Source organism: Marmota flaviventris, chromosome X (assembly GCF_047511675.1).
Source record: "Marmota flaviventris isolate mMarFla1 chromosome X, mMarFla1.hap1, whole genome shotgun sequence".
NCBI lineage: Eukaryota > Metazoa > Chordata > Mammalia > Rodentia > Sciuridae > Marmota > Marmota flaviventris.
In genome coordinates this window covers 72,337,607-72,362,017 of record NC_092518.1, presented here as the reverse complement: position 1 = coordinate 72,362,017, position 24,411 = coordinate 72,337,607, and the positions used below count along the sequence as shown (strand labels likewise).

The window sequence follows — 24,411 nt, the reverse complement described above, 5'->3', positions numbered from 1 at the left end:
TTGTGAGGGGAATAGGAGGTTTGCTGGGCTATTAAGACGTGTTTTGGGGCACTCTGTTTTAACAAAGTATCTGAAAGGAAAACTCTGATAGGAGACTTGCATAATAATAGAGAATGGGTGAAAACAGAAAAATAGAGGTCACACACTCCTGATCTTGTCTAAGTTGTGTGAAGCCAGTTGCATCCCAATTCATAAAAAAAAATTCCTAAATTTATTCATCTGGCAGAGAGATCCAAATTCAGTCAATGTGCATTTATGAAGTAACCCTAGTATTCTCATAAGGTCAATAAAATTGTTTTCATTTCTTTTCAAAGGACACAAAATATAAAAAAGCCACATCAACCCATCTCACAGCAATAAGTTCCTGTATTAATCCTTTTGTATATTTAATTTTTGTAAATTTTATGTAATTAGATTACATATAAGCTTTAAAATAAAAAAAAAACACTGTTTGCTTTTAAACTGCTTTATTAACTTCACAATATATAATGAGCATCTTTCCATGCAATAGGTAAATTCTGCTGACAAAAATCTTACAGACTGCGTCAAAAACACATTCAATTAGAAGCTGGTAACTGGAGACCCAAGAGAATTAATGACATCAGAAGGCTTACAGCGGTACAACACAACATGTTAGTTTAGGAAGCAAGGGTCTCCCTATTGACTTCAGGGAAAACATCAGGATTCAGGGCATAAGGCAAAACTCATCATGATGGTCATGGTGAGGGGGGTCAGTGCTAACTGCACGCAGGCTATGACTCAACTGCCTTTCCCTCAGCTTTTCCATGAGCTGTCTCACCTCCTCCCCAAACCTTTCCATATTCTCTTCTCTCATCCTTGCCTGGGGCTCTCCAAGCCTGTGCATCAGGTCCCACCTATAGTGCAGGATGGGCTGCCTAACACGGAACCGCCTACGATTTCCTCTAGGCACAAAGTATTCACCAGCTTCCAAAGGGAGGGCCAAGGGCTCCCCTTTATTATCATCTTGCTCCTTCTGTTCCTTTTTCTTTGGGGCATTTTCCATGTTGGTATTTTTTCCCACTTGTTCCTCTTTGGATTCCATTACTCCTAGAAGATAAAAGGCAAGAAAATTCATGAATTTATGATGGACATTTCAGCACCGAGGACAGAGTCCCCAACTGCTCATCTTTCACTATTCAGTGTCCTGGATATCGACGTATTTTTTAATTTCGTTTTTCCCATCTGAAAGGCTTTGTCTGTCCTCTAGGGGGCCTCCAATGTAAGCCCTCCCCTCTCCCTATTGGCCCCCCCTGCCCCCCCAAACCACCATTTTCCCGATCGATCCATCCCCCGATTTCTGCAGGCAGTAAAATGGAGGACCAGGGATGGGGAAATTGGGGGTTGGGGTCTAAAATTTGACTTTGCACACCTTCCTCCTCCCGCCGCCCCCTCCCCGCCTCCCAGCACTGCCCCTCGCACAGACCTGGGCCTATCCTTGCCGTCTCCTCCTGCTCCTCCGGATTCCCGCCGCCGGCTGTGCCGCCGCGACTCTTGGTCCTCAGACCTGCAGACCGAGGTGGGGGCACAGAGGGCTGCTGTAGCCGAGTGCTCGCCCCGGACCCGGGCTTTCCAGCTGCACCCCGGGTACCCTAGCCGCCCCGCCCCCCGCGGCGTTCACCATTTTACCTCGCAGGACTCCAGAGTGCTTTCCCTCTGCTCTTACTTGCTCTGCTGCCCCTCCCCCGAGCCTCAGCCGCCCTGCACCCCGACGCCAGGGCGCCACTATTTATGTGCTCTAGAATGCTGGGGTGTGGAGAAAGCGGGGGGCTCCGCCGCGCTGTCCTCCTGCACCCGCGCTGGGCCTACAAGCTGCTGCTGGCTTGGCCGCTACGCGCGGGCCCCAGGGCCCTTACCTGCTCCGCTTTCCCCGGGCCCGTTGCCAGCCCGCCGTGCGCAGGGCAGCGGGGAGCTGGTAGCCAGACGCGAGTGACGACTGCACCCTGGGCTGCGTCGCTCTGCAGCTCTGGGTCACGTGAAGGCTGAACGTCACCAGAGCTCACCCTCCCCCCAATCCCCCCAACACCAACTGGTGGGCAGTCAACAAGACACCCCCCTCCTGTCTGTGAGTAGTGCCCCCACACGCACTGCTGTGTCACTCATCTAGGTCCTCTCCAATCTGAGGCCCCACAAGTGGCATCACCATCTTGTGGTTGGAGTTGGCCCTTCTCTGGTTACCAGGGAGAATCTGTTCCCTTCCCCCTGCATCCCCCACCCCTTAGCTTGGCCTTGGCCTGTTCTGCTTTATCTCATCTCCTAGCTGTATATATGCTTCCTAATAATTTTTGTTTCCTTCTTTTAAAAAAATTAGAATGCCTCAAAAATTGGAAATGAGAGAATTTTATTTTTGAAAGAGATGGTTTGCTAGGGGAAGTAAAAATAAAAATTCATTGTTTATGTTCATTTGTACCATACAGAAGATGTTTTCTTCTGGGTTCCACTCACTGTCATTTTTAGAACACTCTAGAGTGTTTGAAATTATTTTGGAAAATAAAAAAGAGGGAATACTCCCAACAATCTGTGTTTCTAAAATCATCTGTTAAGTACAATTTCAGGGAGAAGTTCAGTAGTCAGATTATGGGCACTTTATGTAAATAATCTATTTTATTTTCCTTCTGGGACAAATTTCAATTGTTAATAAATGTTTCTGTTTTATTCTATTTTAATGAACATTCATTAAATGCAGAAAAAATATTTGCTGACAACTGACATCAACTGCTGAAAATTAATGGCTATTATTATGGGTGATTATGATGATCTAAGCAAAGAAGAGTTGTGAGGTCAGGTAGGTTGAAGGATGCAGAGACAGTCAAATCATCCCTGGTTCACAAAAGGTTAGGAAAGTGCTATTTCTCTTACCCTTACATTTCAGAGCCTCTGATTGATATAGGAGATTGGAGCATTTGATTCAGTGAACATAGAAATGAAATTAAGTGAGCGTGAATATACAGACAGGGCTTTAATTGGGGCTTCAACTGAAGAGAGAAAACATTGGTCAAGAAATCAGGCTCCTTCCTGAATCAAGGGAGGTTCAAGTTTTTACTGATTTTCTTGGATGGGCTAAAGTTTGGTAATTTTTCATTGGCCAGGGTCGTGATTCTGAAAGATGTTTCTTCTTGCATGAGACTTGTACCACCATGTAGTCACAGTCAACTTGTCCTGGGAACTGTTGAGTTACATGTGTAGGTGATGCCATCATCCTATGCAAACATTCTGACCTTGTAGCTCAATTTGGGACTTATGATAAGGCTGAAGGACTTTGGGTGCTTGGGCTGCTATAGCTGCTGAAAAAGCACGAGGATAAAGAAAACACATACCAGCTCTATCAGTCAATTAACATGTATACATCCAGGCATGATGCCACATGCCTATAATCCCAGAAGATCATGAGGCTGAGGCAGGAGGATCACGAGTTCAAAGCCAGCCCCAGCAACAGCAAGGCGCTAAGCAACTCAGTGAGTGAGCTAAGAGACTCAGTGAGGGCTGAGGATGTGGCTCAGTGGTTGAATGCCCCTGAGTTCAATCCCTGGTACCAAAAAAAAAAAAAAAGAGTTGAATAGAATCTGAACTAAAATTTACAGCAACAAAGGGTTCAGACATAATATGAAGGCAGAGATATCAGGCCTTTCATCCCATTATAGTGCCACATCAGACATCTCTAGGCCCAAGTGAAGAGTTAGTGTTTTTCAGCAAAAGTGGCCTTCAAGTCCCTGAAAGGTAACCTCGGCAAACATATTATCTTAACTCACATGTTAGAGGTATTATGTGCTAAGTTTTCACCAGGTACTTTGTCTTGTGCCAGCATTCTGTTTCAGTGGTTTTATCACAGTCTCATAAAATGAGTTTTGTTGAAAAGAGTACAAGGATAGAGAAGCAACATGCCATGCTACAAAGGGTAATAATTTATTGTGCCCAAGGGCTTATTTCATTGTCCTCACTTCTGTCCAACCATGGTGATCCCTGACTTTTTTCATCATTTCCTATGTTAAAGCTACTGAATTTGTTGCTTACTCTAAAAATATCAATGGACATAAGACCTTAGTAAATACCTTTGTTTTCTTCATTTCTCCCCCAAATTCCCACCTAGTGACCTACTAGCATAGATGGGAGGTTTGTTCCCATATAAAAAAAACAACAGAATGATTGCCATGTACACTTCTGTAGTGAGTTGCTGCAGTCTGGCTGGGCACAAAATAACCGAGCCGCCACGCATCATTCCAACTCCGCTGTGGCTCTCAGCAGTGAGTTTCCAAGAAACAAGAAGAGTACAGAAGTTTTTGGGGAGAGTGGAGCTCTTAAGTCTGCCTATCTCTCTTTTGTTTTGTTTTTGCAATACTGGTGATTGAACCCAGGAATACTCTACCACTGAACTACATCCACCCTCATCCCTCCATTTTTTTTTTTTTTTTTTTTTTGAGACAGGTTCTTGCTAAGTTGCTGCGTTGGCTTCAAACTTGTGACCCTCCTGCCTCAGCCTCCCAAGTATCTGGGATTACACGTGCGCATCATTGTCCCTGATATTCTCCCCCTTTTCACCTACCCCAGTTGGAAGACTTTCTGGAAACTTCCTGCTGGATGTGGAGGTGGAGATTCCTGGAACCCTCACCCTAACTTCCTTACCTTTGGGTCACTGAGGAAGAGCCTAGTCTTGCTGCAGAGTTATTATCCACCAGTGCTTATACCCACCAGCATACCCCTATATGTTTATGTGAGGACCCAAGGAGTACTGCCTGCTGATCAGCCTGAGTAAATTTGGCCTTCTTTCGACCTGGAAGTCTATGGAACTCCTTAAATGTTATTCAGAATTATGTGTGTAGGGAGCAATTGTATATTTACATTTTTGGGAGAGAGGGATTGTTATATTTTGGATCTGGAATGTCCCCAAATGCTTATGTATTAAAGGATTGGTCCTCAGTTGGTGCTACTTGCAAGTGGTAGAAGGTTTAGGAAGTGAGACCTAGTAGAAGGAAGCCACTGGGGTGTGCCCTCAGAGGGTATATCTTGTCCAAGGCCCTTTTCCCTTCCCTCCTCCCACCTCTCTCTGCTTCCTGGTCACCTCAAGGTGAGCAGCTTTGCTCCAACACACACTCTACATCTTTCTGTCTTACCACAGGCCCAGGATCAACTAAACCAAGTGACCATAGACTAAACCTCTGAAACCATGAACCAAAATAAATCCTTCCTTTTTTCAAGTTGCTTATCTCTGGTATTTTGTCAGAAAAATGAAACTAAGAAACATACTTCTTGGCAGATTCTCAAAGAAATACTGTGATTTCTCACCCCTCAGAAACTTTCAGTGTTCCTGATCTACAGGTGATATCCCCCCTCCACTTTTTCCCAGTTTACACTCATTTTCCCCTTTGTTTTTCATCTTACAGTCCCCCGTTGGCCAGCCCAAAAACTTGGCCATCATTCTAGTATCCCTCTACATTGTCCTTCATATTCAATTAAAAGGAAGTCCAGTTAAATCTCTGCTATAGTTTGTATCTGGAATATCGCAAAGACTCATGTGTTAAAGGCTTGGTCCCCAGTGTGGTAGTATTTCAAGGTGGTGGAAACTTCAATATATGGGGCTTAATGGTAAGTTAGGTCATTGGGAACAAGCCCTCAAAGGGAATTATGGGACGCTGATCTCTTCCTTTTTCACTTTTTTTGCTTTCTGGTCATGATCTGAGCATGTTTGCTCTGCCATGCACTCCCACCATGATGTTCTCCCTCAGAACAACAGTTCTACATGATCATTGAATGAAATCTCCAAAACTAAAAACCAACATAACCCTTTTCATAAATTCATTATTGAAGTATTTATTATAATGATGGAAAGCTAAAAGAGTCTCTCTTTATATCTTTTTTTTCAAAAGCTTTGTGGAAAAATAACATATTCTGCAAGATTCATCCATTTAAAATGTACAAGACAGTTGGTTTTAGTATATTCATAAATATATTTTCTCATCACCATAGTCAATTTTAGAATAACTTCTTCACCTCAATGAGAAACCCTGTGTATTTTTGCTATCATTTTTTTACTGCCCCCATTCTTTCCAGCCCAAAGCCACCATTACCATGTTTTATGTCCTTATATATTTCCTTATTTTGGAAATCTGAAGTCAATTTCACTCCTTAGTAGACAACTTGTAAAGCATATCTTATAAAGGGCTACTATCCAAAATATTCAAAGAACTCAACTCAGCAGTAAGAAAATAACCCCATAAAAATGAGCCAAAGACCTAAACACCTAAGTGAAGAAAATATACAGATGACAAGAAAACATGAAAAGATGCTCCACATAATATATCATCAAGAAAATGCAAATTGAAAACAAGATACCACTACACACCTATTAAAATGTCCAAGATCTAAAAACCAACAGCATTAAATATTGGCAAGGATGTATTAGCAATGCAAAATCATTGGGCTAGGGTTGTGGCTCAGTGGCAGAGTGCTTGCCTAGCATGTGTGAGGCACTGGGTTCAATCCTCAGCACCATGTTTAAAAAAATAAATAAATCAAATGAAGGTACTGTGTCCATCTACAACTAAAAAGATTTTTAAAAAGAAATGCAAAATGGTACATTCTCAGCAGAATGCAGGAATAAAGAGGAGATTATCTGGAAAGGATCTGTGGAGAACCCTCTTATCTGATGGTATGTATCCACTTGATATATACTAGAGACTTACAAGGTTTTTGAGAATAATTTCCTCACCAAAACCACTACTAGACAGGTACAGTGGCACACTCCTGTAATCCCAGCAGTTTGGGAGGCTGAGGCAGGAGGATTGCAAATTCAGAGCTAGCCTCAGCAAAAGTGAGGTGTTAAGCAACTCAGTGAGACCCTGTCTCTAAATAAAATACAAAATAGGGAAGATGAAGTGGCTCCGTGGTCAAATACCTGAGTTCAATTCCCCGTTACCCACCCTCCAAAAAAACAAAACAAAAACACTACTAACCTTACCTGAAGGGAATGAAAGGAGGACAAATTAAAGGAAGGCTGTTAGACATAAAGAAAAAGGAAGGATTACTCTCAGACCAGAGCTACAGCTATAAAGGCAGAGGTCAGAGTGGGTCACCTCCACAATCCCAGAAATCAAAGCATCAAGCCACAGAGGATAATTCTTGGGCCTTGAAACCTAATAGAATTTTCCTGGATTGATTTAAAACTTTCTTGGGACTAGTGAACTCTTTAATTCTCTCAGATTTGCCGCAGTCCGGCTGCAGCAAATTAACCGGGGGGGGGGGGGGGGGGGGGGGGGGGGGGGGGGGGGTGACGAACAACTTGTGTAGATTGATACAGCAGGAGTGGGAGCCGTTTATTGCAGGACAGGAGCAGTATTTATACATTCCACACAGCTTATCTAATTAGCATAAACTCGATACAGCACTGAACCAATAAGAAATCTCCACACTTAATGGCTCGCTTTTGTTACTTTTCAAACCACTCCCTCTGGCATTTTGCCAGGCACCATCCAGACTTGTTTACTAACTTTAACATTCCCCTGGCAAAATGCCAGGTGTTATTTTGACTTGTTTACAGACTCCAACACAGATTCTCCCTCTTAGAATGGGAATGTTTACCCTATGCCTATTCCATCAGTGAACAGATCCTTCCTTGATAATCTCATAACCAGAATTTTCTGGTTTAAATTTCACTGGCACAGATGGAGAATTGTTCCCCTTCATATATGATAGAGTCTCACCCAAAATTGATCTAGATACTTTAGATGATGCAATTTGGGACTTCAGAAGCCATTACTTTTTTGTGGTGCTGGGAATCAAACCTGAACTTTGCACATGAAAGTGCTCTACCACTGAACTACACCTCCAACCCTAGTTGATATTTAGATGGTATATTTTACTTAATAGTTGATACCAAAATGCATTAACTTTTAAATAAGGCAGGATTTAGTGAATACATTTTTCACATGAGACAGATGGGAATTTTCACAGGCCAGAGGACACAATGGAGGGTATTGAAAAGTGATCTCCAAAAGATATGCATATATGTAGCCTCAGAACGTGACCTTATTTAGATATTAATAGATTAAATCATCTTACATTAATGTAGATCCTATATCTGATAATAGGTGATCTTTAAAGGAACAGAAAAATGGAAGACACACAGAATGTCATGCGAAGATAGAGGCAGAAATATGAATCATGCTACCACACCTATAAAATCACCATTAGCAACCAGAAGCTGAAAAACCAAGAAAGGATTCCCCCTAGAGCCTCTGAAAGAAGCATGGCCTTGCTTGCACCTTGAGTTTGGATTTATGACCTTCAGAATTGTGAGAAAATAAATTCCTGTAGCTTTAAACCATCTAGTTTGTGGTACTTTATTAGAGCAGCTTTAAAAAACTAATAAAAATATATGATACATGCTTGCACATGCACATACACACAAATGCAATGTATTTTTCTGAAAATAGCAATTTAATTTCCTTTTCTAAATTAGTATCTTAACATTCACAGTTAATGTTTTCATAGTTTTATGGTTGAACAGAGTTTCATAGATTTTGTGATTATTATCATTGCTTCTAATGACAATTCAAGGTTAATGTCAGTTACCTTTCTCTCTGCCTTTTCTTTACTTATCAAGGATATTAACAGTATGACAGTTCTTATATGTCGACATTTTTTTTTTCATAGGATTCCATGTGCTCTTTAATGCTATTTCCCCTGAAAGGGGTTGTTCTTAAATTTGTATGGCTAAGAAACTAATACTTCTCTGCATAAAACTATCTAACTAATGCACTAGGGACCTAGAACACCAGTGGCCAAGTTTAACAGTGTTAGAGAGCACTTCCAGCCTAGAAAGCCACACAGCTCTTTGGGGCACAGCTCTGGTCTAAATGTGGGTCCAAAATTTGAGTCTCTACTCCACTCCTTCCCAGGAATTGCTCCTTCTGTGTATACGTTTCTTTCTCTGCAGAACCTAGAGAGTAAAGCCTGTCTCAAATGGATTTTTGCAGGTTTAACCTAATGGACAGCATCATTCTTATTAGGAAAATAAACAGGCATCCTGGGAGGTGGAGCAAATGCATGGAACACTTGACTCTTTGGATGCATGGGAATAGCTCTACAAGTTAGAATTTGGCTTTCAGTCACAACCAGTTCAGTCATAGAGAAATACACATACTAGAACAAAAAATGCAACAAAGATGAAGAAGATAAAGATGACAACACCCAGGAATTTCTTCTCAGGGCTTTGTACTTAAGATTCAGGATCAGTCTTTTTGAGGGTCTCCTCTGGGACCATGCCCTTTACCTACAGGAAGTGAGGAAAGGAGTTTGGTGATCAGCAGAACCAGAAGTCAATGGCCTCATCCTCAGGCCACCTGGCTTTTGCTCACTTGGCCTGAATCCTCAAACCTCACCTTGGGCATAGAAAGAACTTGTGTAGCTCTGAAGTAGTCCCAGTGGTTCTCTTCAAGGTATCTGGGGTAGAGAAAGGATAAGAGACATCCATTAGGACCCAAGAGGAGATACTCCAATAACACAATGACATTTCTAATCTACATGACAAAAACATGCCTCCATGTGTAGTGTAACATGTATAGCAAAAAAAAAAAAAAAAACCAACTCTGTGGCACAGTATGTCACTTGGGAGTTGGAAATCCTGAAAAGCGAAATGTCTTGTAATAAAGGAACAGGGTCTAAAGAATTTAGAGAAGTATCATAAACTTTTTCAAAATAACTAGGTAGCTTACTGTGTACTGGAAGGTAAACATTCAGTATGATACTGAGTGAAATAAAGAACAAAAACCAACTATCTGCAAGTTTCCATAATTCACTCCCCTGATGCACCCAGCAAATATATAATCATTATGTAGACCCATCACTTACTTCTGAGACCACTTGAGGTTCATCCCAGACCGGACAGAGAAAGCCTGTACCATTTCCTGCTGCTCCTGGGAGAGGGCAGGCACAGAGGTGGAGGAACATGTGGCCATAGGGATGCAGAAGGGGCTCTGGTTCCCCTGGGGGCTAGTGTCCCGCACAAACAGCTTATCATTGATGATGCACAGGCTGAAAGAGAAGCAGACCCTCAGTTGACTGGAAAGATGTACAGCCCCACTCCCTAACAAAAATCTTCCCCAACAACAATCCTGCTACCTCTGCTCAGCAACCAGATGCCTTCCATATTCCCTATTGTGCCTGACATTTTTTGGCTGGTATCATTTAAAATTCTCCCAGAGGCCAACTTTGGAGATTGTCAACAAGCTTACACGATTTATAGATTTACCTATGAACCAGGAATAATTTTACACTCACATTTGCCCCTTACAATATTAGAAGGAAGTGAAAAATGTAATCACCGTTTTCAGAGAAAGACACTGAGTTACAGAGAGGTCATATGACTTGGCCAAAGTCACAGCAAGTGAGTACTGCATCAGGAAAGAACTGAAGCACTTGACTATACTTTGGGTTTTCAATGACTGCACCACCACATTCCCACACCTACAGGCTAAGGCTCAGTAGAGTGTTCCCACTTACAATACAGCACTTTCCTGGAAGCAATTACAATATAGCACTTACCTGGAATTGCTTCCAGGAATAGCGATGAAGGTTCTGATGAAGGCACGAACAGAGCCCGGGGACTTTCCTTCCACTTCAAGGACAACAAACAATACCCCCTTAAAGTTGTACATGATTTACAAGCTTACACAGCGTTTCCCAGGGAAGGTATTATGCTGAAGGGGACCAGAACCAGAAATTGTTCACTTGGAGTCACAAAGTTGTGGCAGAAATGAGAGGGCAATAGTAGAAACAGTCTACTCCTTGCAATGGGTCCCCTAATATATGTTGTGAAAACCACTTCAAAAGTTCACTTGATCTTCATCTCACATCTGCCCAAGAGATGGGTTCTTCTAGCCCCATTTTACAAATGGGGAAAAAGAGAGGTCAAGTAATTGGTCCAAGGCCACAGAGTAAGGACCTGGGAGGAGAGCCATGGAACCCCACAGCTTATGTCCCTAACACACACCGGAGCTGTGGGACAGACAGGCACAGACCACGTTCAGACCAGGATGCTTTGTGGGCAGAGTGGGAGCACCGAGGGAAGAGCCCCCAGGGAAGAACAGGAAGGAAAGGCCTAGAATCAGGGAAGCTGGGAGAGTTCTGAGAGGGTGCCCACCCAGGGGAGGGAGCAGCAGGTGATCTGAGGGGGTTGTATAGACACTCACCTTCCTTGAACAAACCATTCACAGAGAAGCAGAGCATTGTTTCCTGAAAGGGGGCAATGCAGGAACTCAGGATCTGCTTAACCTCCTACCCACCTCCAGCTTTCTGGTCCCACCCCAGGGAGGAAGCAGGTGTTCACCGTCTGGAACCACATGTCCACCACAAAGGAGCTGAGGTCATGCCGAGTCTTGGGCAGCACGCAGAGGGTATCCAAGATGTCACGTTTTGTGTGCTTCAGTTGCTTCCACTGGTCTGTAGAGGACAGGAGAAGCAAAGATGAGGGGGGGCTGCCACACCCTTGCCCTTGACCCCCATGACTGACCCCTTCATACTCCCTTATGCTGCCGCTGCCCAGTCTTCCCCATCACACACTTACAGGAATTCTTGAGCTTCTTTATATCCCTGTTATACTTGAAATACTCACAAAAGCTGTTCCTAGGAGAAAAAGAGGAACGAGAGGTGTAGGTCTAGCTGGTGCACATATTTCCAAGAGCTGGACTATGTCTGCTGGGGATTCACACTACCATAGACCAGAGTCTGAGCTGTGATACTCACAGGGCTGGATCCTTGGGGTTGAATGGAATGGTCAGAGAGAAGCAGGCCTCAATATGATAAGTGCCCAGGAGACTCTTTCGGTCTCCATAGTCATAGATCAAGTAATACCTGCAGGGGAGCAAATGAATAGTCTATCTCTATGGTTTGGACCCCAAATGAGACTTAAAAGTTTCATCAAGCAGCCCTATGATAATATGGCCTTACTTCCCTCATCCCCCAAGTCCAGAGAACCCCAGAGGGACTTACTGCTGTAGGAACTGTAGGACCAGATTCTTCAGTATGTCAGATCCAAAGAAACTTCCCTGGAATAAAATGAACGTTTGGGATCATAGCTATTATGTGCTCTTTGTGTACCACCTAAAACCCTGCATGAGCCTCTCTCTTCACCTTGCAAGTTGGTAACTTCTTGTGAGCTTCAATGCCACATAGAGTTGGTCTAGGTGACTCCTGCCCATCCTGGGGAAGGCAAGAGGAGGCATCAGTACAGGAAAAGGAGGTGATGCTGGATGATTAAAGAAAGGGATGAGTCCAGGAGAGGGTTAGGTCACAAATTCCATGTGAAAAGGCCATGGAAATGATATGGACAGAACCACAGCTAGGGTCATGGCAAGGGGTCCCTGTGTGAAGAAAGGTCAGAGCCTTTGTAAAGTTCCCATATAGGTCTGTATTGCCTCTCCATATACCTTTGAGGTTTAAGTGTTAGATCCAAAAATACAACTTGGGCAAGACCTAAAGGGTTTCAGGGCAGGTTGGAAACAGTATAAGTTCCCATCAGAGGAGTCAATGAGAAAGGAGCAAACTTACCAGACATAATAACTTGGGAAACAATTCCAGGATGGAGCTATCAAAAATCAAGATAAACTAATTTAAAAGTCATACAATGTATGTGTATATAGAAGTATTACATGGTATCACATTAATATGTGCAAATTAAATGTTTATGTGTCAGTTGAAAATAAATGACTAAACATATTTTAAATCAAAACAAAATAGACAAAAATAATTGAAACTGTATAACTGACTTTCCTGTTGATTGACACAGAGAGAGTTGTCTCTCCCTCTAGCTCTCCTCCCTTTCCTTCTCCCTGGGAGCTCCCACCTCCACTGCCATGACCCATTTCACCAGGGCCACCACAAAGCTGCATTGAGGCTCCAGGGCTTCCTTCCCCTCCATGCCTCCCTTACCTTCTTCCTGATCCCCAAGGAAGGCTCTTCAGGGAACAGGGAATGAGGTGGGAGCCCAGGGCTCTGCTATCTTGCTGGATATCCAGCATTCTGTGGGGCGTGGCATGACCTGGCCAGGCCAAGACCAGGTCATCTCCCTGCCCCACAAAATGCTGGAGCAGTGGGGTGAATAAGGCAGGGAGGGGAAGGAAGGGATATGGCGACCAAAAAGGAGTGAAGATAGGGGAGGGAGAGTTGGGGGAGACAAAGACAAGTAGAGACAATGAGAAGCAAAGCAAATGGTAGGGGAAGATGCTCCACCCTGGTGCTGGAGGTCAAGGCAGAAGTGAGAAGAAACCAGCTCCCCTACTGCAGCCCATTCCTTCACCTGCCCCTGGCTGGCCCTGGAGCCCAAGGCAGGAATGAAAACATGTACCTGCTGGGCTGGGGCCCACTGGATGCAGGTCCAGCCTTTGTCTCCTGTGTGGGTCCAGAGGGTGCCAGGTATGCGAAAAGGAGCCGCCCCCACAGGAGGTGTCATTCCCAGCACCAATAGTGAAGAATCAGGCACCAGCTCAGCATGTGACAGAGGGTCTGTGGCTCCCTCTTATGAGCACCAGGTTCCCTCATGGTGGTCCCTGTGCACCTGTGCCTGTCTGAGTCAGTGTCTTGCCCAAGGAATCATCTTGACTTGGGCTACCAGGGCTGCTCTGAGGGACGAGGTTGGATGTGGGATGTGGAGTGGGGGAGGGAGCAGACTGTGCTCCTCCTCCTCCTGCCCCACCTTTGCCCTCTGCCTTCCCCTCCTGTCTTGGGAAGGCCTCTGCTCACTGCCAGTAGCCCACCTCTGGCTCCTTGACTCAGGGAACCCATGTTTCTCCCCAAGGAGGAAACAGTTCCCACCAATGGCCTAGAGGAACAGATGTTGTGATGGTAGCCACCTAGAGCCTTGGCCCTTGGCACAGGGCATGAAATCTCCATGTCAGCCTGGGACAGGTGGGGAGAACTTTGTGGAGCAAAGGAAGAAGGGACCTTCTCAGGATAGGAAAGGAAACTACTCCTATCCCAGGAGAGCATTCTGGAGGAGGCCAGGTGCAGAGAGGTGGAAAACATACACCAGACCAGGTGAAAAAGGGAGCAGGTCAGAAGAGGCAAAGCAGACCTGTGAGCACAGCTGGGGGACACAGACATAGGAGAGGGTGGAGCCTGTGGTGCTCCCAGAGAACCAAGGCTGCCTCCTTCTGCAAAAGTACACATCAGGGGCAGCTGAAGTCCCAGTGGGTAGCAAAGGTTACAACTGACTTCATGTTGTTGGACTTATCCAGGAAGGTGGTGCACAGAGAGTTTCTGTCTGCACACATCTCTTCTGGTTCCAGCCCTTTCCCGCTGTCCATCTTTCCTGCAGACTTCACCTGTAATTATGTGGAGGAACACATGAACTACGGAAAGAGAGGTGAAGGGCCCTGCATCACCAACTCCCTTTTTTACCAAAAAATCTACTTCTCTGCCTCTTGTCACCACCCTGATGAGTCCTTCCACTTTTCCTTCAAATAATGATCTGAGTCTTACATCTTACCTTACTTTTGGAGACATTTGGGTTTTCAATACTGAGATCCTTTGGCATAGTATTCATCATGCCAACCAGCTGGTAGGTTGGCAAGGTAAGCTATGATGAGGAAAGAGTTAGAGTTAGGGCTCTAATGGGGAATATCTGAGACCAGTCTGGCTGCTAGCTAACCTCTCCCACCCTCAATAACATCATTAAGCCTAAGGTCTCACATTGGGTTTGTTCTCTTCAGGAATATTCAAGGAAGTAACCATGTGCTTTCTAGGATTCGGTGCCATTTCAATAGCATGGGTCATCAAGTCTTCAGGAAGCAAGAGGTGGGAATCAGAAGGCTGAGAGGAGACCAGCTGGCCCAATTCCAACACCAACACTTCCCCAAGTGACAATCCCTAAATATCCCTCCCAAGCAAACCCATCTGCCCTCCTCTACCCCAGAATTACAGCTATCAGCCATACTTGGTTCAACAGGGGGTCTCTGAATGTCAAGAGCTTGATGGGAGGTATCACATTGTTTGTTCATGGTCAACTGCAAAGTTAAAGATGGAGTTCAGTAGCTCTGAGGCAGAGGTGGTAGGGCAATATACAGGGAAGACAGAGGGGGTATGGCTGTTGGTGCACAACTTGTTTTGAGTCTACATTACCTTCACTTGCTCTACCTTTTCTGACTGTAGATCCTTAATAGAGCAGGGTACCTCAGAAGGAGTGACAAAGATTGATATCTGCAGATAACACATGAGGAGCTTGGTCTGCACCAAGAACTTTGAACCCCAAGAACAAGGTATCACCCCTGGCCTGCCCTCTTGCCCCCTTGATTGGCTCTGGTTATCCCCTTGACACATACCTTTTCATTATCCTCATCCCGAATCTTATCACCAATATTCTTCAACGCGAAGGCAATGCTGGCATTCTCAACAAAGAACTGGGCCTGCATTTTCTCATAGTGAAACTACAGTGACAGTGGTGAGAAAAATAGAATGTGAGGTCAGAATTGCTGCTCTTCCAGCCTTCCTCTGTCCTGTTTCCTCTTATAGCCCTTACTTTTATCTCTTACCTCAACCGGAGTAAAAGGGAGACTGCACTGGCTCTGAATCAAATTCAGCAGCCACTTCTCTTCATATTTTATGCCAAATGGAATCTAGGAGCAAAAAAAAAAAAAGATGGAAACATTAAATTTAAATACAAGCATGTTTCTTTCAGACTGTTTTCAGGCTTTAAAATAATTTCTAAAGATAGGACAAATTCCATTATTTTTAGCTTTTATATCAGACATGGACTTAAGTATCTTTTTTAAAAATTCAGATAGTTTTCTTCAATAAAAAATGTCAGATATCTAATGTGAACTACCTTGGTAAATTCCAAGAAATCTTACCCAAGGCAGATCTGGCCTGCCTCCTTGTCAAGGACCCCAGAGAATCGAATCAATCAAACACACACACACACACACACACATTAAATTTTTGCCAAACAATAATCTGGTTTGGAATTGTTCAATCTCCTTAGTGTTAGATTTTTTTCCTTTGCTTATATGCAACCATTTCTATTCTCCCTGCAGTCACCTTGTCCCCTTTATATTATCTCTCTTAATCTGCTCTTACATGACCCGGGATATTAACTCTTAGTGATAAAAAAAATAAATTACCAATTCCCCTGCACCCAGAAATGAACCTTGCGTCCTGATACGAGTCCAATACAACTGCCCCCATTCTCCTTCTGGATATTTGGTCCATTTTGCCACAACACTCACTGTGATCTTGAACCAGCTCCCTAAGGTTCCATTCTGCCTGTTTCCCTCGGTTCTTCGCTCTGGAGGTTTTTGTGCTCTCTCCATATTACCATGGGTCTGGTCTTGTTTGTATAAATTGCTTCTCCAATGATGGGATGGGATGACATAGGGAGTGCTGTGGAGAAGTGAAGAAAAAGAAATAATCCCTACTGCTTAGAAAGTTTTCTATACATATTTTGCTGCTTGGTACCAGGATTATGAAAATTTGCTGAACCTTTAATCTGAACCTATCATTTCTCACTCTTCCAGGTTGGAGAGATGAAAGAATTACATATTTAACTACAAGGTTATATATTTCACTGGATGGTCTATTCCAGCCATACTGATGACTGGTCACTTACTATCTAACTCCAGAATCCATGTGGGCATCATTCATTGCTGAATCTCCTTCTTGCTGCTGGTGGGATGAAATATTCATGGCAGCACTGACTGGTTCAGACCAATTTGGAAATCTCCTTCGAAAAATACCCCAGCATCTTGCTCTTCTTTGAAGGGCGTTAGCTTGGGAATTGTGACCTTATATTGAAAACAACACATCAGTGGTAAATGCCAGAAAAAGTTCTGGGAAAATATAATAGCATAAAAAGAAATATCACTGTATTTTATAATCTAAAAATAAATATATAAGGCTGGAGATGAAGCTCCATGATAGATCACTTGCCAACCATAGGTGAAATCAGGTGATTCCAGTCTCAAGGTGAGGGGTGGGGTGAAGAAAACAGGAATGTATCATAAGCCAGGATGTGATCTGTGATGTTATTATTCCCTACTTTGCCCTTTTCAGTTTGGGTGATTTGGACAATTTGTTTATCATCTCTAACTCTTATCTCCTTCCTCTTCTTGAGGAGATATATAAAAATCTACCCTGAGGGGCAAGGCTGTAGCTCAGTGGTAGAGTATGTGCCTTGCAGTTGTGAGGCACTGGGTTCAGTCCTCAGCACAATATAAAAATAAATGAAGCTATTAAAAAACAATCTACCCCGAAAGTTTCCTGTTATGGTTCAAGGATAAAAGCCAAGTTCCCTTCTTGAAAGAACTAGAAAAATGGAAAATAAGATTGAAGAAAATACAGAGTAAATATTAGTTATACATAATTATGGAGAATTGTAAAAGAGAGGAAAGCAGGAGATGTAGTAAGTGTATCTAGCACATGTTTACTTTGAGTGCCAGAAATCAGGAAACAATAGAGAAACAGCATATGAAGAAATCTTCCTTAAGAAGTTTCTAAGAAATAACAAATAAAGTCACTATAAAAACATTAATAGAAAAAAAGTGTATTTTAAGGGATAACATTGCTTATCAGACATTTCATAATAATGTTCTTATAACAAAAACTGAGTTAAAATTGGCCAAAAGACTCAAATCAAAGGAAGTATTTAAAGGTTCTTTATATAGAAAAGAATATGATCCCAGATGGAGGATCATTGATTCAGGGAAGGAAAATGAGTGACATTTGTGAATATGGAGGCAAATCTAAGTGAATATTGATTATATAATACAAGGATAATTTCTTTTGAGTGTTTTAATCTATACATAATTAAAATGTATGACAATAAATAGGGAGGGTTAATAACATCACAGTGTTCCAAGGTCCCTGCACTGTTTGAGAATTTGCAAAAGAACTAATTTACATTAGACCACTATGGGGCAAAGATGTACATTGTAATCCTAAGGGCAAACACTATAAGGATGGCCAAAGAATGTTTATTCAGCCAAATGACATAAAAATTTAATAGCTACAAATTTTAAACACATCAAAGGAAAGAAGAGAGCAAGAACTCAGAATAGGCAAATGTGTATATAGATTATTATTGTCTATTTGATCCAAATTATATCTTATAATTTCATAAAAGCAGAGTAAATTAAATACCCTAAATTGATATATGGACAGAGTCAGACTACATAATATTTCATCAAATTTTCCTTAAAAGAAACATGTAAAATTTAATGATATAAAAATTTTTAAATAAATACATGGCAAAATATTCTCACGTATATGTAGAAACTAAAAAAGTTGACCTCATAGAAATAGAGAATACAATGTCAGGTTACCAGTGCCTAGGAAGGGTGCAAAGGTCTGGGATTGAGAAAGGACAGTTAATGGGTCCAGGGGTACAGTTGGATAGAAGGAATAACTTCCAATGTTTTATAGCAATGTGGGGTAACTGTGGCTGATGACAATTGTATATTTCAAAATAGCTAGAAGAGAGGATTTTGAATGTTACTTAAGGAAATGATAAATTTGAGGCAATGGCTACACCAATTACCCTGAAGTGATCATTACACGTTGTATAAATGCAATGAAATATCATGGGAAAATATACTATCATGTATAACTAAAAAAAATCAAATTTAAAAAATAAAAATAGGAAAAAGGAAAAACAACTCTGCACATGAGAAAAGTAGATTATGTTTCTGCTAAACAAAGATATGTGGTATGTAAGGTTTGCTTTTTGTCAAGGAAAAAATAAGAATAATTTATGTTTGAAATTGGAATTAATGGGCTGGGGTTGTGGCTCAGCACTAAAGCGCTCGCCTAACACAGGCAAGACCCTGGGTTGGATCCTCAGCACCACATAATAATAAATAAATAAAGTTATTAAAAAAGGAAATTTGAATTACTGATTGTCTTAGAATCAGCAAAAAAATAGGAATGGAACTCAACAGAAATATAGATTTCTGAAAAACGAATCTTGAATAATAAAGTATATGCATAGTTAAGCTAAAAAATAAATATACTGTACACATAAACATGTACAATTATTTTATCAATTTTTGGTAACACAGGGAATTAAACCCAGGGCTTCACACACTAGGAAGTGCTCTACCATTGAGCTACATCCACAGTCTAAAATGTTTTTTTAAGTACTGAAAAAAAACAATAAACCATTCTATCCATTCACTAACTGAAAATCTGCATAGCTCTACACTTTAATGAAAAAATAGAGAAAATAGGGAGAATTCATAAGGATAAAGGATCAATTCAACAGTAAGATATTAAAAAATTTTTTATTTTTCTGCATGAACACAGAGCCAAAATATACAAAGAAAAAACTGGTTAAAAGAAATGGAGAAATGAATACATTCACAGTTTGGGGAAAATTTTAGCACACTTCATTGAATAACAGATACAGCCTGCAGACAAAAATTCACCTATTTGGTGAAGATTTAAATAATATAAGTAACAAGATGGGCATGTTAGTTCATGCCTGCAGTCCCAGCAACTCTCGAGGCTGAGGCAGGAGGATCACCTAAGCCCAGGAACTCAAAGCCAATCTGATAGTTGAACCTCATCTTAAATTATTATTAAAATCTGGGTAACAAATCTACTTAATTGATATGGATTATTATATATGTATAAAAGCTACACATATAATATTCCAGATAGGTCATCTGCTAGCACATAAAACAAGGCTTGGGAAACTTCTATGGGAATAAATACAATCTACCCTGAATGGTTGGTGTAAAAATTCAAGGGTACAGGTAGCTTCCCTGCCCCTCCTCCACCATTAGCTGGAATCCCGTCTTTCAAGTGACATTCTCTATTCCTCAAACCCTGGACTTTCCCCTCAAATAGGACAAAAAATTAACTTCAGCCAAGCCAAAGAGAGGTTTTCCATGTGGAAACATAAAAAGTATCTCAGATCTCAATTGACACTTGTCTTTATGAAAAATATCAACCTGGGACCTTGCCACAATCCCCTTTGCATCTTAAAGTTTAGTAAGGTTTCTTATGGATGGGGGAGGGGCCCAGAATACCCCTTGGGGACCTGAGACCAAGGCCTCATGCTGACCAACTCACCCATTATGTGTCTGGCCACCAAAATCCTCACGAGGTTCTTCTGCAGAGAATCTGTGTCGTCTGACAATTTGAATCTCTGAAAGATTGAGGAAGGCTGCTGAGCAAGCTGAGAGCAAGCTCCAACTCACTTTGTCAGAGCCAGACTAACAAGATGGAGTCTTTACAGGAAGTTCCATCCCCAAGGGCGTAGAGAGGAGAGCCCTGGGGCCAGAGGAGACTTGACTTCCTGTTCTCACTGCCTCCTGAGTTTACTACCAGCCTCACACCCAGGGAGCTGTTTCCAATTGAGCCACCCCTGCAGAGGAAGCCAACTAGAAGGTTTGAGGCCCAGCTATGTGTTGCTACAAATACAGGGAACTCTGCATTCCAGTCTCTGTGTTGGTTACATTACATTGTATTCCTTCATTCTGCACCCAAAGAACTCTGAGTACCCACTGTAGGATGGGCACTGTACTTGTTACATTACATTGTTTTGCCACCTATTTCTCACAAAGGGGCTCTGATTTCAAAATCACCAGCTTTCTAAAGTTGTTCAGACTTAACAAGGTTCAGGAGCTTGATTCGAGTCCCTCAGATGCTACCTGGAGAAACAGAGTGTAACTAAGACCCATATAATGGGGGTGACCCCTCCATAAACAGCTTTATTAAAGTCATGTAATATGTGAGGCTCTCCTAAGTTAGGGTAAAGTAACAGAATGTTCTGAAAGTAGTTAAATGGCTGGAATTAACTGCTCTATAGTTCTGGAAGTCTCAGGCCAGAGGGCTTTTGTAAGAGGAAGGGAAAAAAGGGAGGGGCAGGACTTAAGTGCATCAACCATTATTTTTTCTGGAATTTTATACCTTTTGTTGGGTCTCTATATCCTGAGAGAGGAAGTCTAGCCCCTGAGTGAGCTGAAAATAAATCTGCATATGAGAATGTGTAAGCATTTGGGTGAAGGAAATTGTTATCATTTGGATGTGAGGTGTTCCTCAAAAGCTCATGTATGAGACAGTGCAAGAAGGTTCAGAGGAGAAATGATTGGGTTTTAAGAGTCTTAACCCATTCAATGATTTAATCTCCTGATAGGGATTAACTGAGTGGTAACTGAAGAGTGGTAACTGTAGAGTGTGGATGGAGGAGGTGAGAATTGGGGCATGGCTTTGGGTATATATATTTATATCGGGGTGTAGACTCGCTCTCTCTGCTTTCTGATCTCATGTGAGCTGTTTCCCTCTGCCACACACTCTGCCATGGTGATCAGCCTCACCTCAAGCCACAAGGAATGGAACTGGCCTTCTATAGATTAAGACCTGAAACCATGAGCCCTCAAATTAACCTTTCCTCCTCTAAAGTTGTGCTTGATGGGTCTTTTAGTTGCAGCAGTGAAAAAGCTGACTAAAACAGAAATATAAGACAGAAAATCACACATTCAAAAAAAATAAACTGCCGAGTCAAGAGTTTACATTTTTTTAACTTTTTAAAAAATATTTATTTTTTAGTTATAGGTGGACACAATATCTTTATTTTATTTTTATGTGGTGCTGAGGATTGAACCCAGTGCCTCATGCATGGTAGGCGAGTGCTCACCTCTGAGCCACATCCCAGCCCTTAACTTTTGTACACTAGTGTATTAGTCAACTTTTTGTTGCTGTGACAAAAACAGCTGGGACCGGAGTGCCCCACCATGTCAGATATGGCCGTGGACACTAGCTCTGAAATCACCACCAAGGACTTAAAGGAGAAGAAGGAAGTTGTGGAGGAGGCAGAGAATGGAAGAGACGCCCCTGCTAATGGGAATGCTAATGAGGAAAATGGGGAGCAGGAGGCTGATAATGAGGTAGATGAAGAAGAGGAAGAGGGTGGTGAGGAAGAGGAGGAGGAGGAAGGTGATGGTGAGGAAGAGAATGGAGATGAAGATGAGGAGGCTGAGGCAGCTACAGGCAAACGGGCAGCTGAAGATGAGGAGGATGATGATGTTGATACCAAGAAGCAGAAGACCGATGAGGATGACTAGACAGCAAAAAAGGAAAAGTTAAATAAAAATAAAAGGCCACCGTGACCTATTCACCCTGCAGTTCCCATCTTAGAATCTAAATATGGTCACTTTTCAGAAGAGAGGCCCACAGGATCGCCCACCACGGGCAGTGCCACCCGCAGATGACATGCGCTCTTTACCACTCAACCAAAACCACAAAGTGAATTCGCAACAGGGGAGGAAAAAAGAACCACAACTTCCAAGGCCCTGCTTTTTTTCTTAAAAGTACTTTTAAAAAGAAAAATTTGTTTGTATTTTTTATTTACATTTTATAATTTTGTACATATTGTTAGGGGTAAGCCATTTTTAATGATCTCGGATGACCAAACCAGCCTTCGGAGCATTCTCTGTCCTACTTCTGACTTTACTTGTGGTGTGACCATGTTCATTATAATCTCAAAGGAGAAAAAAAATACCTTGTAAAAGAAAGCAAAAACAATCTTATTCTGAGCATTCCAGTAATTTTTTTTGTGTACACACTTTAGCTGTACTATAAGTAGTTGGTTTGTATGAGATGGTTTAAAAGGCCAAAGATAAAAAGGTTTCTTTTTTTTTCCTTTTTTTTTTTTTTTTGTCTATGAAGTTGCTGTTTATTTATTTATTTATTTTGGCCTGTTTGATGTATGTGTGAAAAAATGTTGTCCAACAATAAACCGAAATTTTATTTTGCTGAAAAAAAACTAGCTGGGAAAATCAACTTGGAGATGGAAAGATTTATTTTGGATCATGGACTCAGAGTTTTCAGTTCATGGGAGGATGGCATCCAGGACACATGGTGGTGAGATGTGAGCCCCAAAGAATTCAGCCAGTCCAACCCCTGTGGGCTTTGCCAGTTGCAACCCACATGGCTTCTTTCTTGAGCTGGCTCTGCTAACTGCCTGAATTTTTCCTTGGCAGATAGTCTGTTTCTGGCATTCTCTTAATTCCTGGAATCTCCACTACATCTTTGGATTCACTCTCTAAGTTTCTTCATGTATCACCCTCTCAGGGGTTGGCCACAGGGATTCTAACCCACTACACTTTGCTGGATCTCCCAGGCCTTCCTTTGAAATATCAATATTATCAATGGAAGCCTACATGAGTCACTAACTCCAGCACCCTAAATTCCTGCAATACCAGCACCTCATAGACTACACCAAGGTCTGCCAACAGTTAAAGTGGTTCCTCTTGGACCATGACTAAAGCAGCCTCTGAGTGCCCAGGAAGCTGAGTACAGTGAAATGAATCCTGGAGAAACAACTTCCTAGGCACCCCTGTGCAATCACAGTGCCCCTATAGTCTCTTTTCAAATGAGTTTTCACTTTTACACTCTTAATCCAGCAGTGGGTGTGATTTTTCTGGTTCCTGAGATGCCTCAAAGCATCTCTCCTATTGTCTCCGTACAAAGTACTTGGCTTCTTTTTAGTGGCAGTAATCTTTTCGGCAACCACGACTTCCTTGACTCCAATATTATGTGTACACTTCTGGCCATACTGTGAGTTTTAAAAATATTTCCTCTCTTCTTTTTGCTCTTTATTCTCACAGTAAACCTGGCTAAAATCTGCCAGCAACACCCATGCCACCACCTGAATGCTGTGTTTCCTTGAAACTAGTTGATCATCTTTAAATTAAATGTTATAGGAAGTCTCAGGACATGGACAAAATGTAGACAAATTCTTTGCCAGGATATAACATGCAAGACCTCTAGTCTAATTCTCAATTGAGTCCTAGTTCCCATCAGAATCCTCATGAGCATGGACTTTACTGGCCACATTTCTATCAGTATTCTGAGTTCCAACCAGAGTCATTCATTAAGCTATGCTTAAAACATTCTAAGGCTTCTTTAACCTACATCTCCAAACTTTTCCAAACTCCACCTTCAGGGCTGGGAGTGTAGCTTAGTGGTGGAATGCTTGTCTAGCATGCCTGAGACTCTGAGTTAAATCCCCAGCACTGAAAAAAAAATCTATTCCAAACTACACCCTTAACCAGTTCCAAAGGCTTCTGAATCACATGATCAGGTATAATTACAGAAACAACCCCACTTCTCAGTACCAATTTCTGTTTTAGGCAGCTTTTTACAACTGTGACCAAAATATCTGACAATAGCAACTTAGAGGAGGAAAAGTTTATTTGGGGCTCGCAGTTTCAGAGGTCTTAGTCCATAATTGGCCAACTCTATTGCTCTGGGTTTGAGGTGAGACAGAACCTCATGGTGAAAGAGAGTGATGGAGGAAATATGCTCAACTCATGGCATCCAGAAAGCAGAAAGAAGAAAAAACAAGGAGCCAGGGACAAAATATAGTGCCCTAAAGTATGCCCCAGTGACCTACTTCCTCCAGCTATA

At 42.2% G+C, this 24,411-nt stretch overlaps 3 protein-coding genes across 3 annotated transcripts; 1 reads left to right on the top strand and 2 right to left on the bottom strand.

Annotated features, from left to right (window-relative positions):
* Positions 1–676: 676 nt before the first annotated feature.
* LOC114090823 (protein BEX1-like) lies at positions 677–1,063 on the bottom strand. The gene has a single exon (XM_027933102.2). It carries the CDS (start codon positions 1,061–1,063, stop codon positions 686–688), a length of 378 nt encoding a protein of 125 aa, XP_027788903.1. The 3' UTR covers positions 677–685.
* Positions 1,064–9,229: 8,166 nt separating this feature from the next.
* On the bottom strand, positions 9,230–20,074 carry Nxf3 (nuclear RNA export factor 3). The gene is made up of 20 exons (XM_027933655.2): positions 20,071–20,074; positions 16,610–16,784; positions 16,230–16,383; positions 15,537–15,620; positions 15,327–15,431; positions 15,127–15,204; positions 14,942–15,011; positions 14,698–14,786; positions 14,221–14,330; positions 12,559–12,595; positions 12,142–12,210; positions 12,001–12,056; positions 11,755–11,862; positions 11,576–11,634; positions 11,339–11,451; positions 11,202–11,244; positions 10,555–10,627; positions 9,862–10,044; positions 9,393–9,453; positions 9,230–9,283 (listed from the first exon to the last, which is right to left on the bottom strand). Exons 1-20 carry the CDS (start codon positions 20,072–20,074, stop codon positions 9,230–9,232), a joined length of 1,725 nt encoding a protein of 574 aa, XP_027789456.2.
* A 1,660-nt stretch (positions 20,075–21,734) lies between these two features.
* Positions 21,735–22,091, top strand: LOC114090936 (prothymosin alpha-like). Its single transcript, XM_027933282.3, has one exon. The coding sequence runs from the start codon at positions 21,735–21,737 to the stop codon at positions 22,062–22,064; it is 330 nt and encodes a 109-aa protein (XP_027789083.1). The 3' UTR covers positions 22,065–22,091.
* The last annotated feature ends 2,320 nt before the right edge of the window (positions 22,092–24,411 follow it).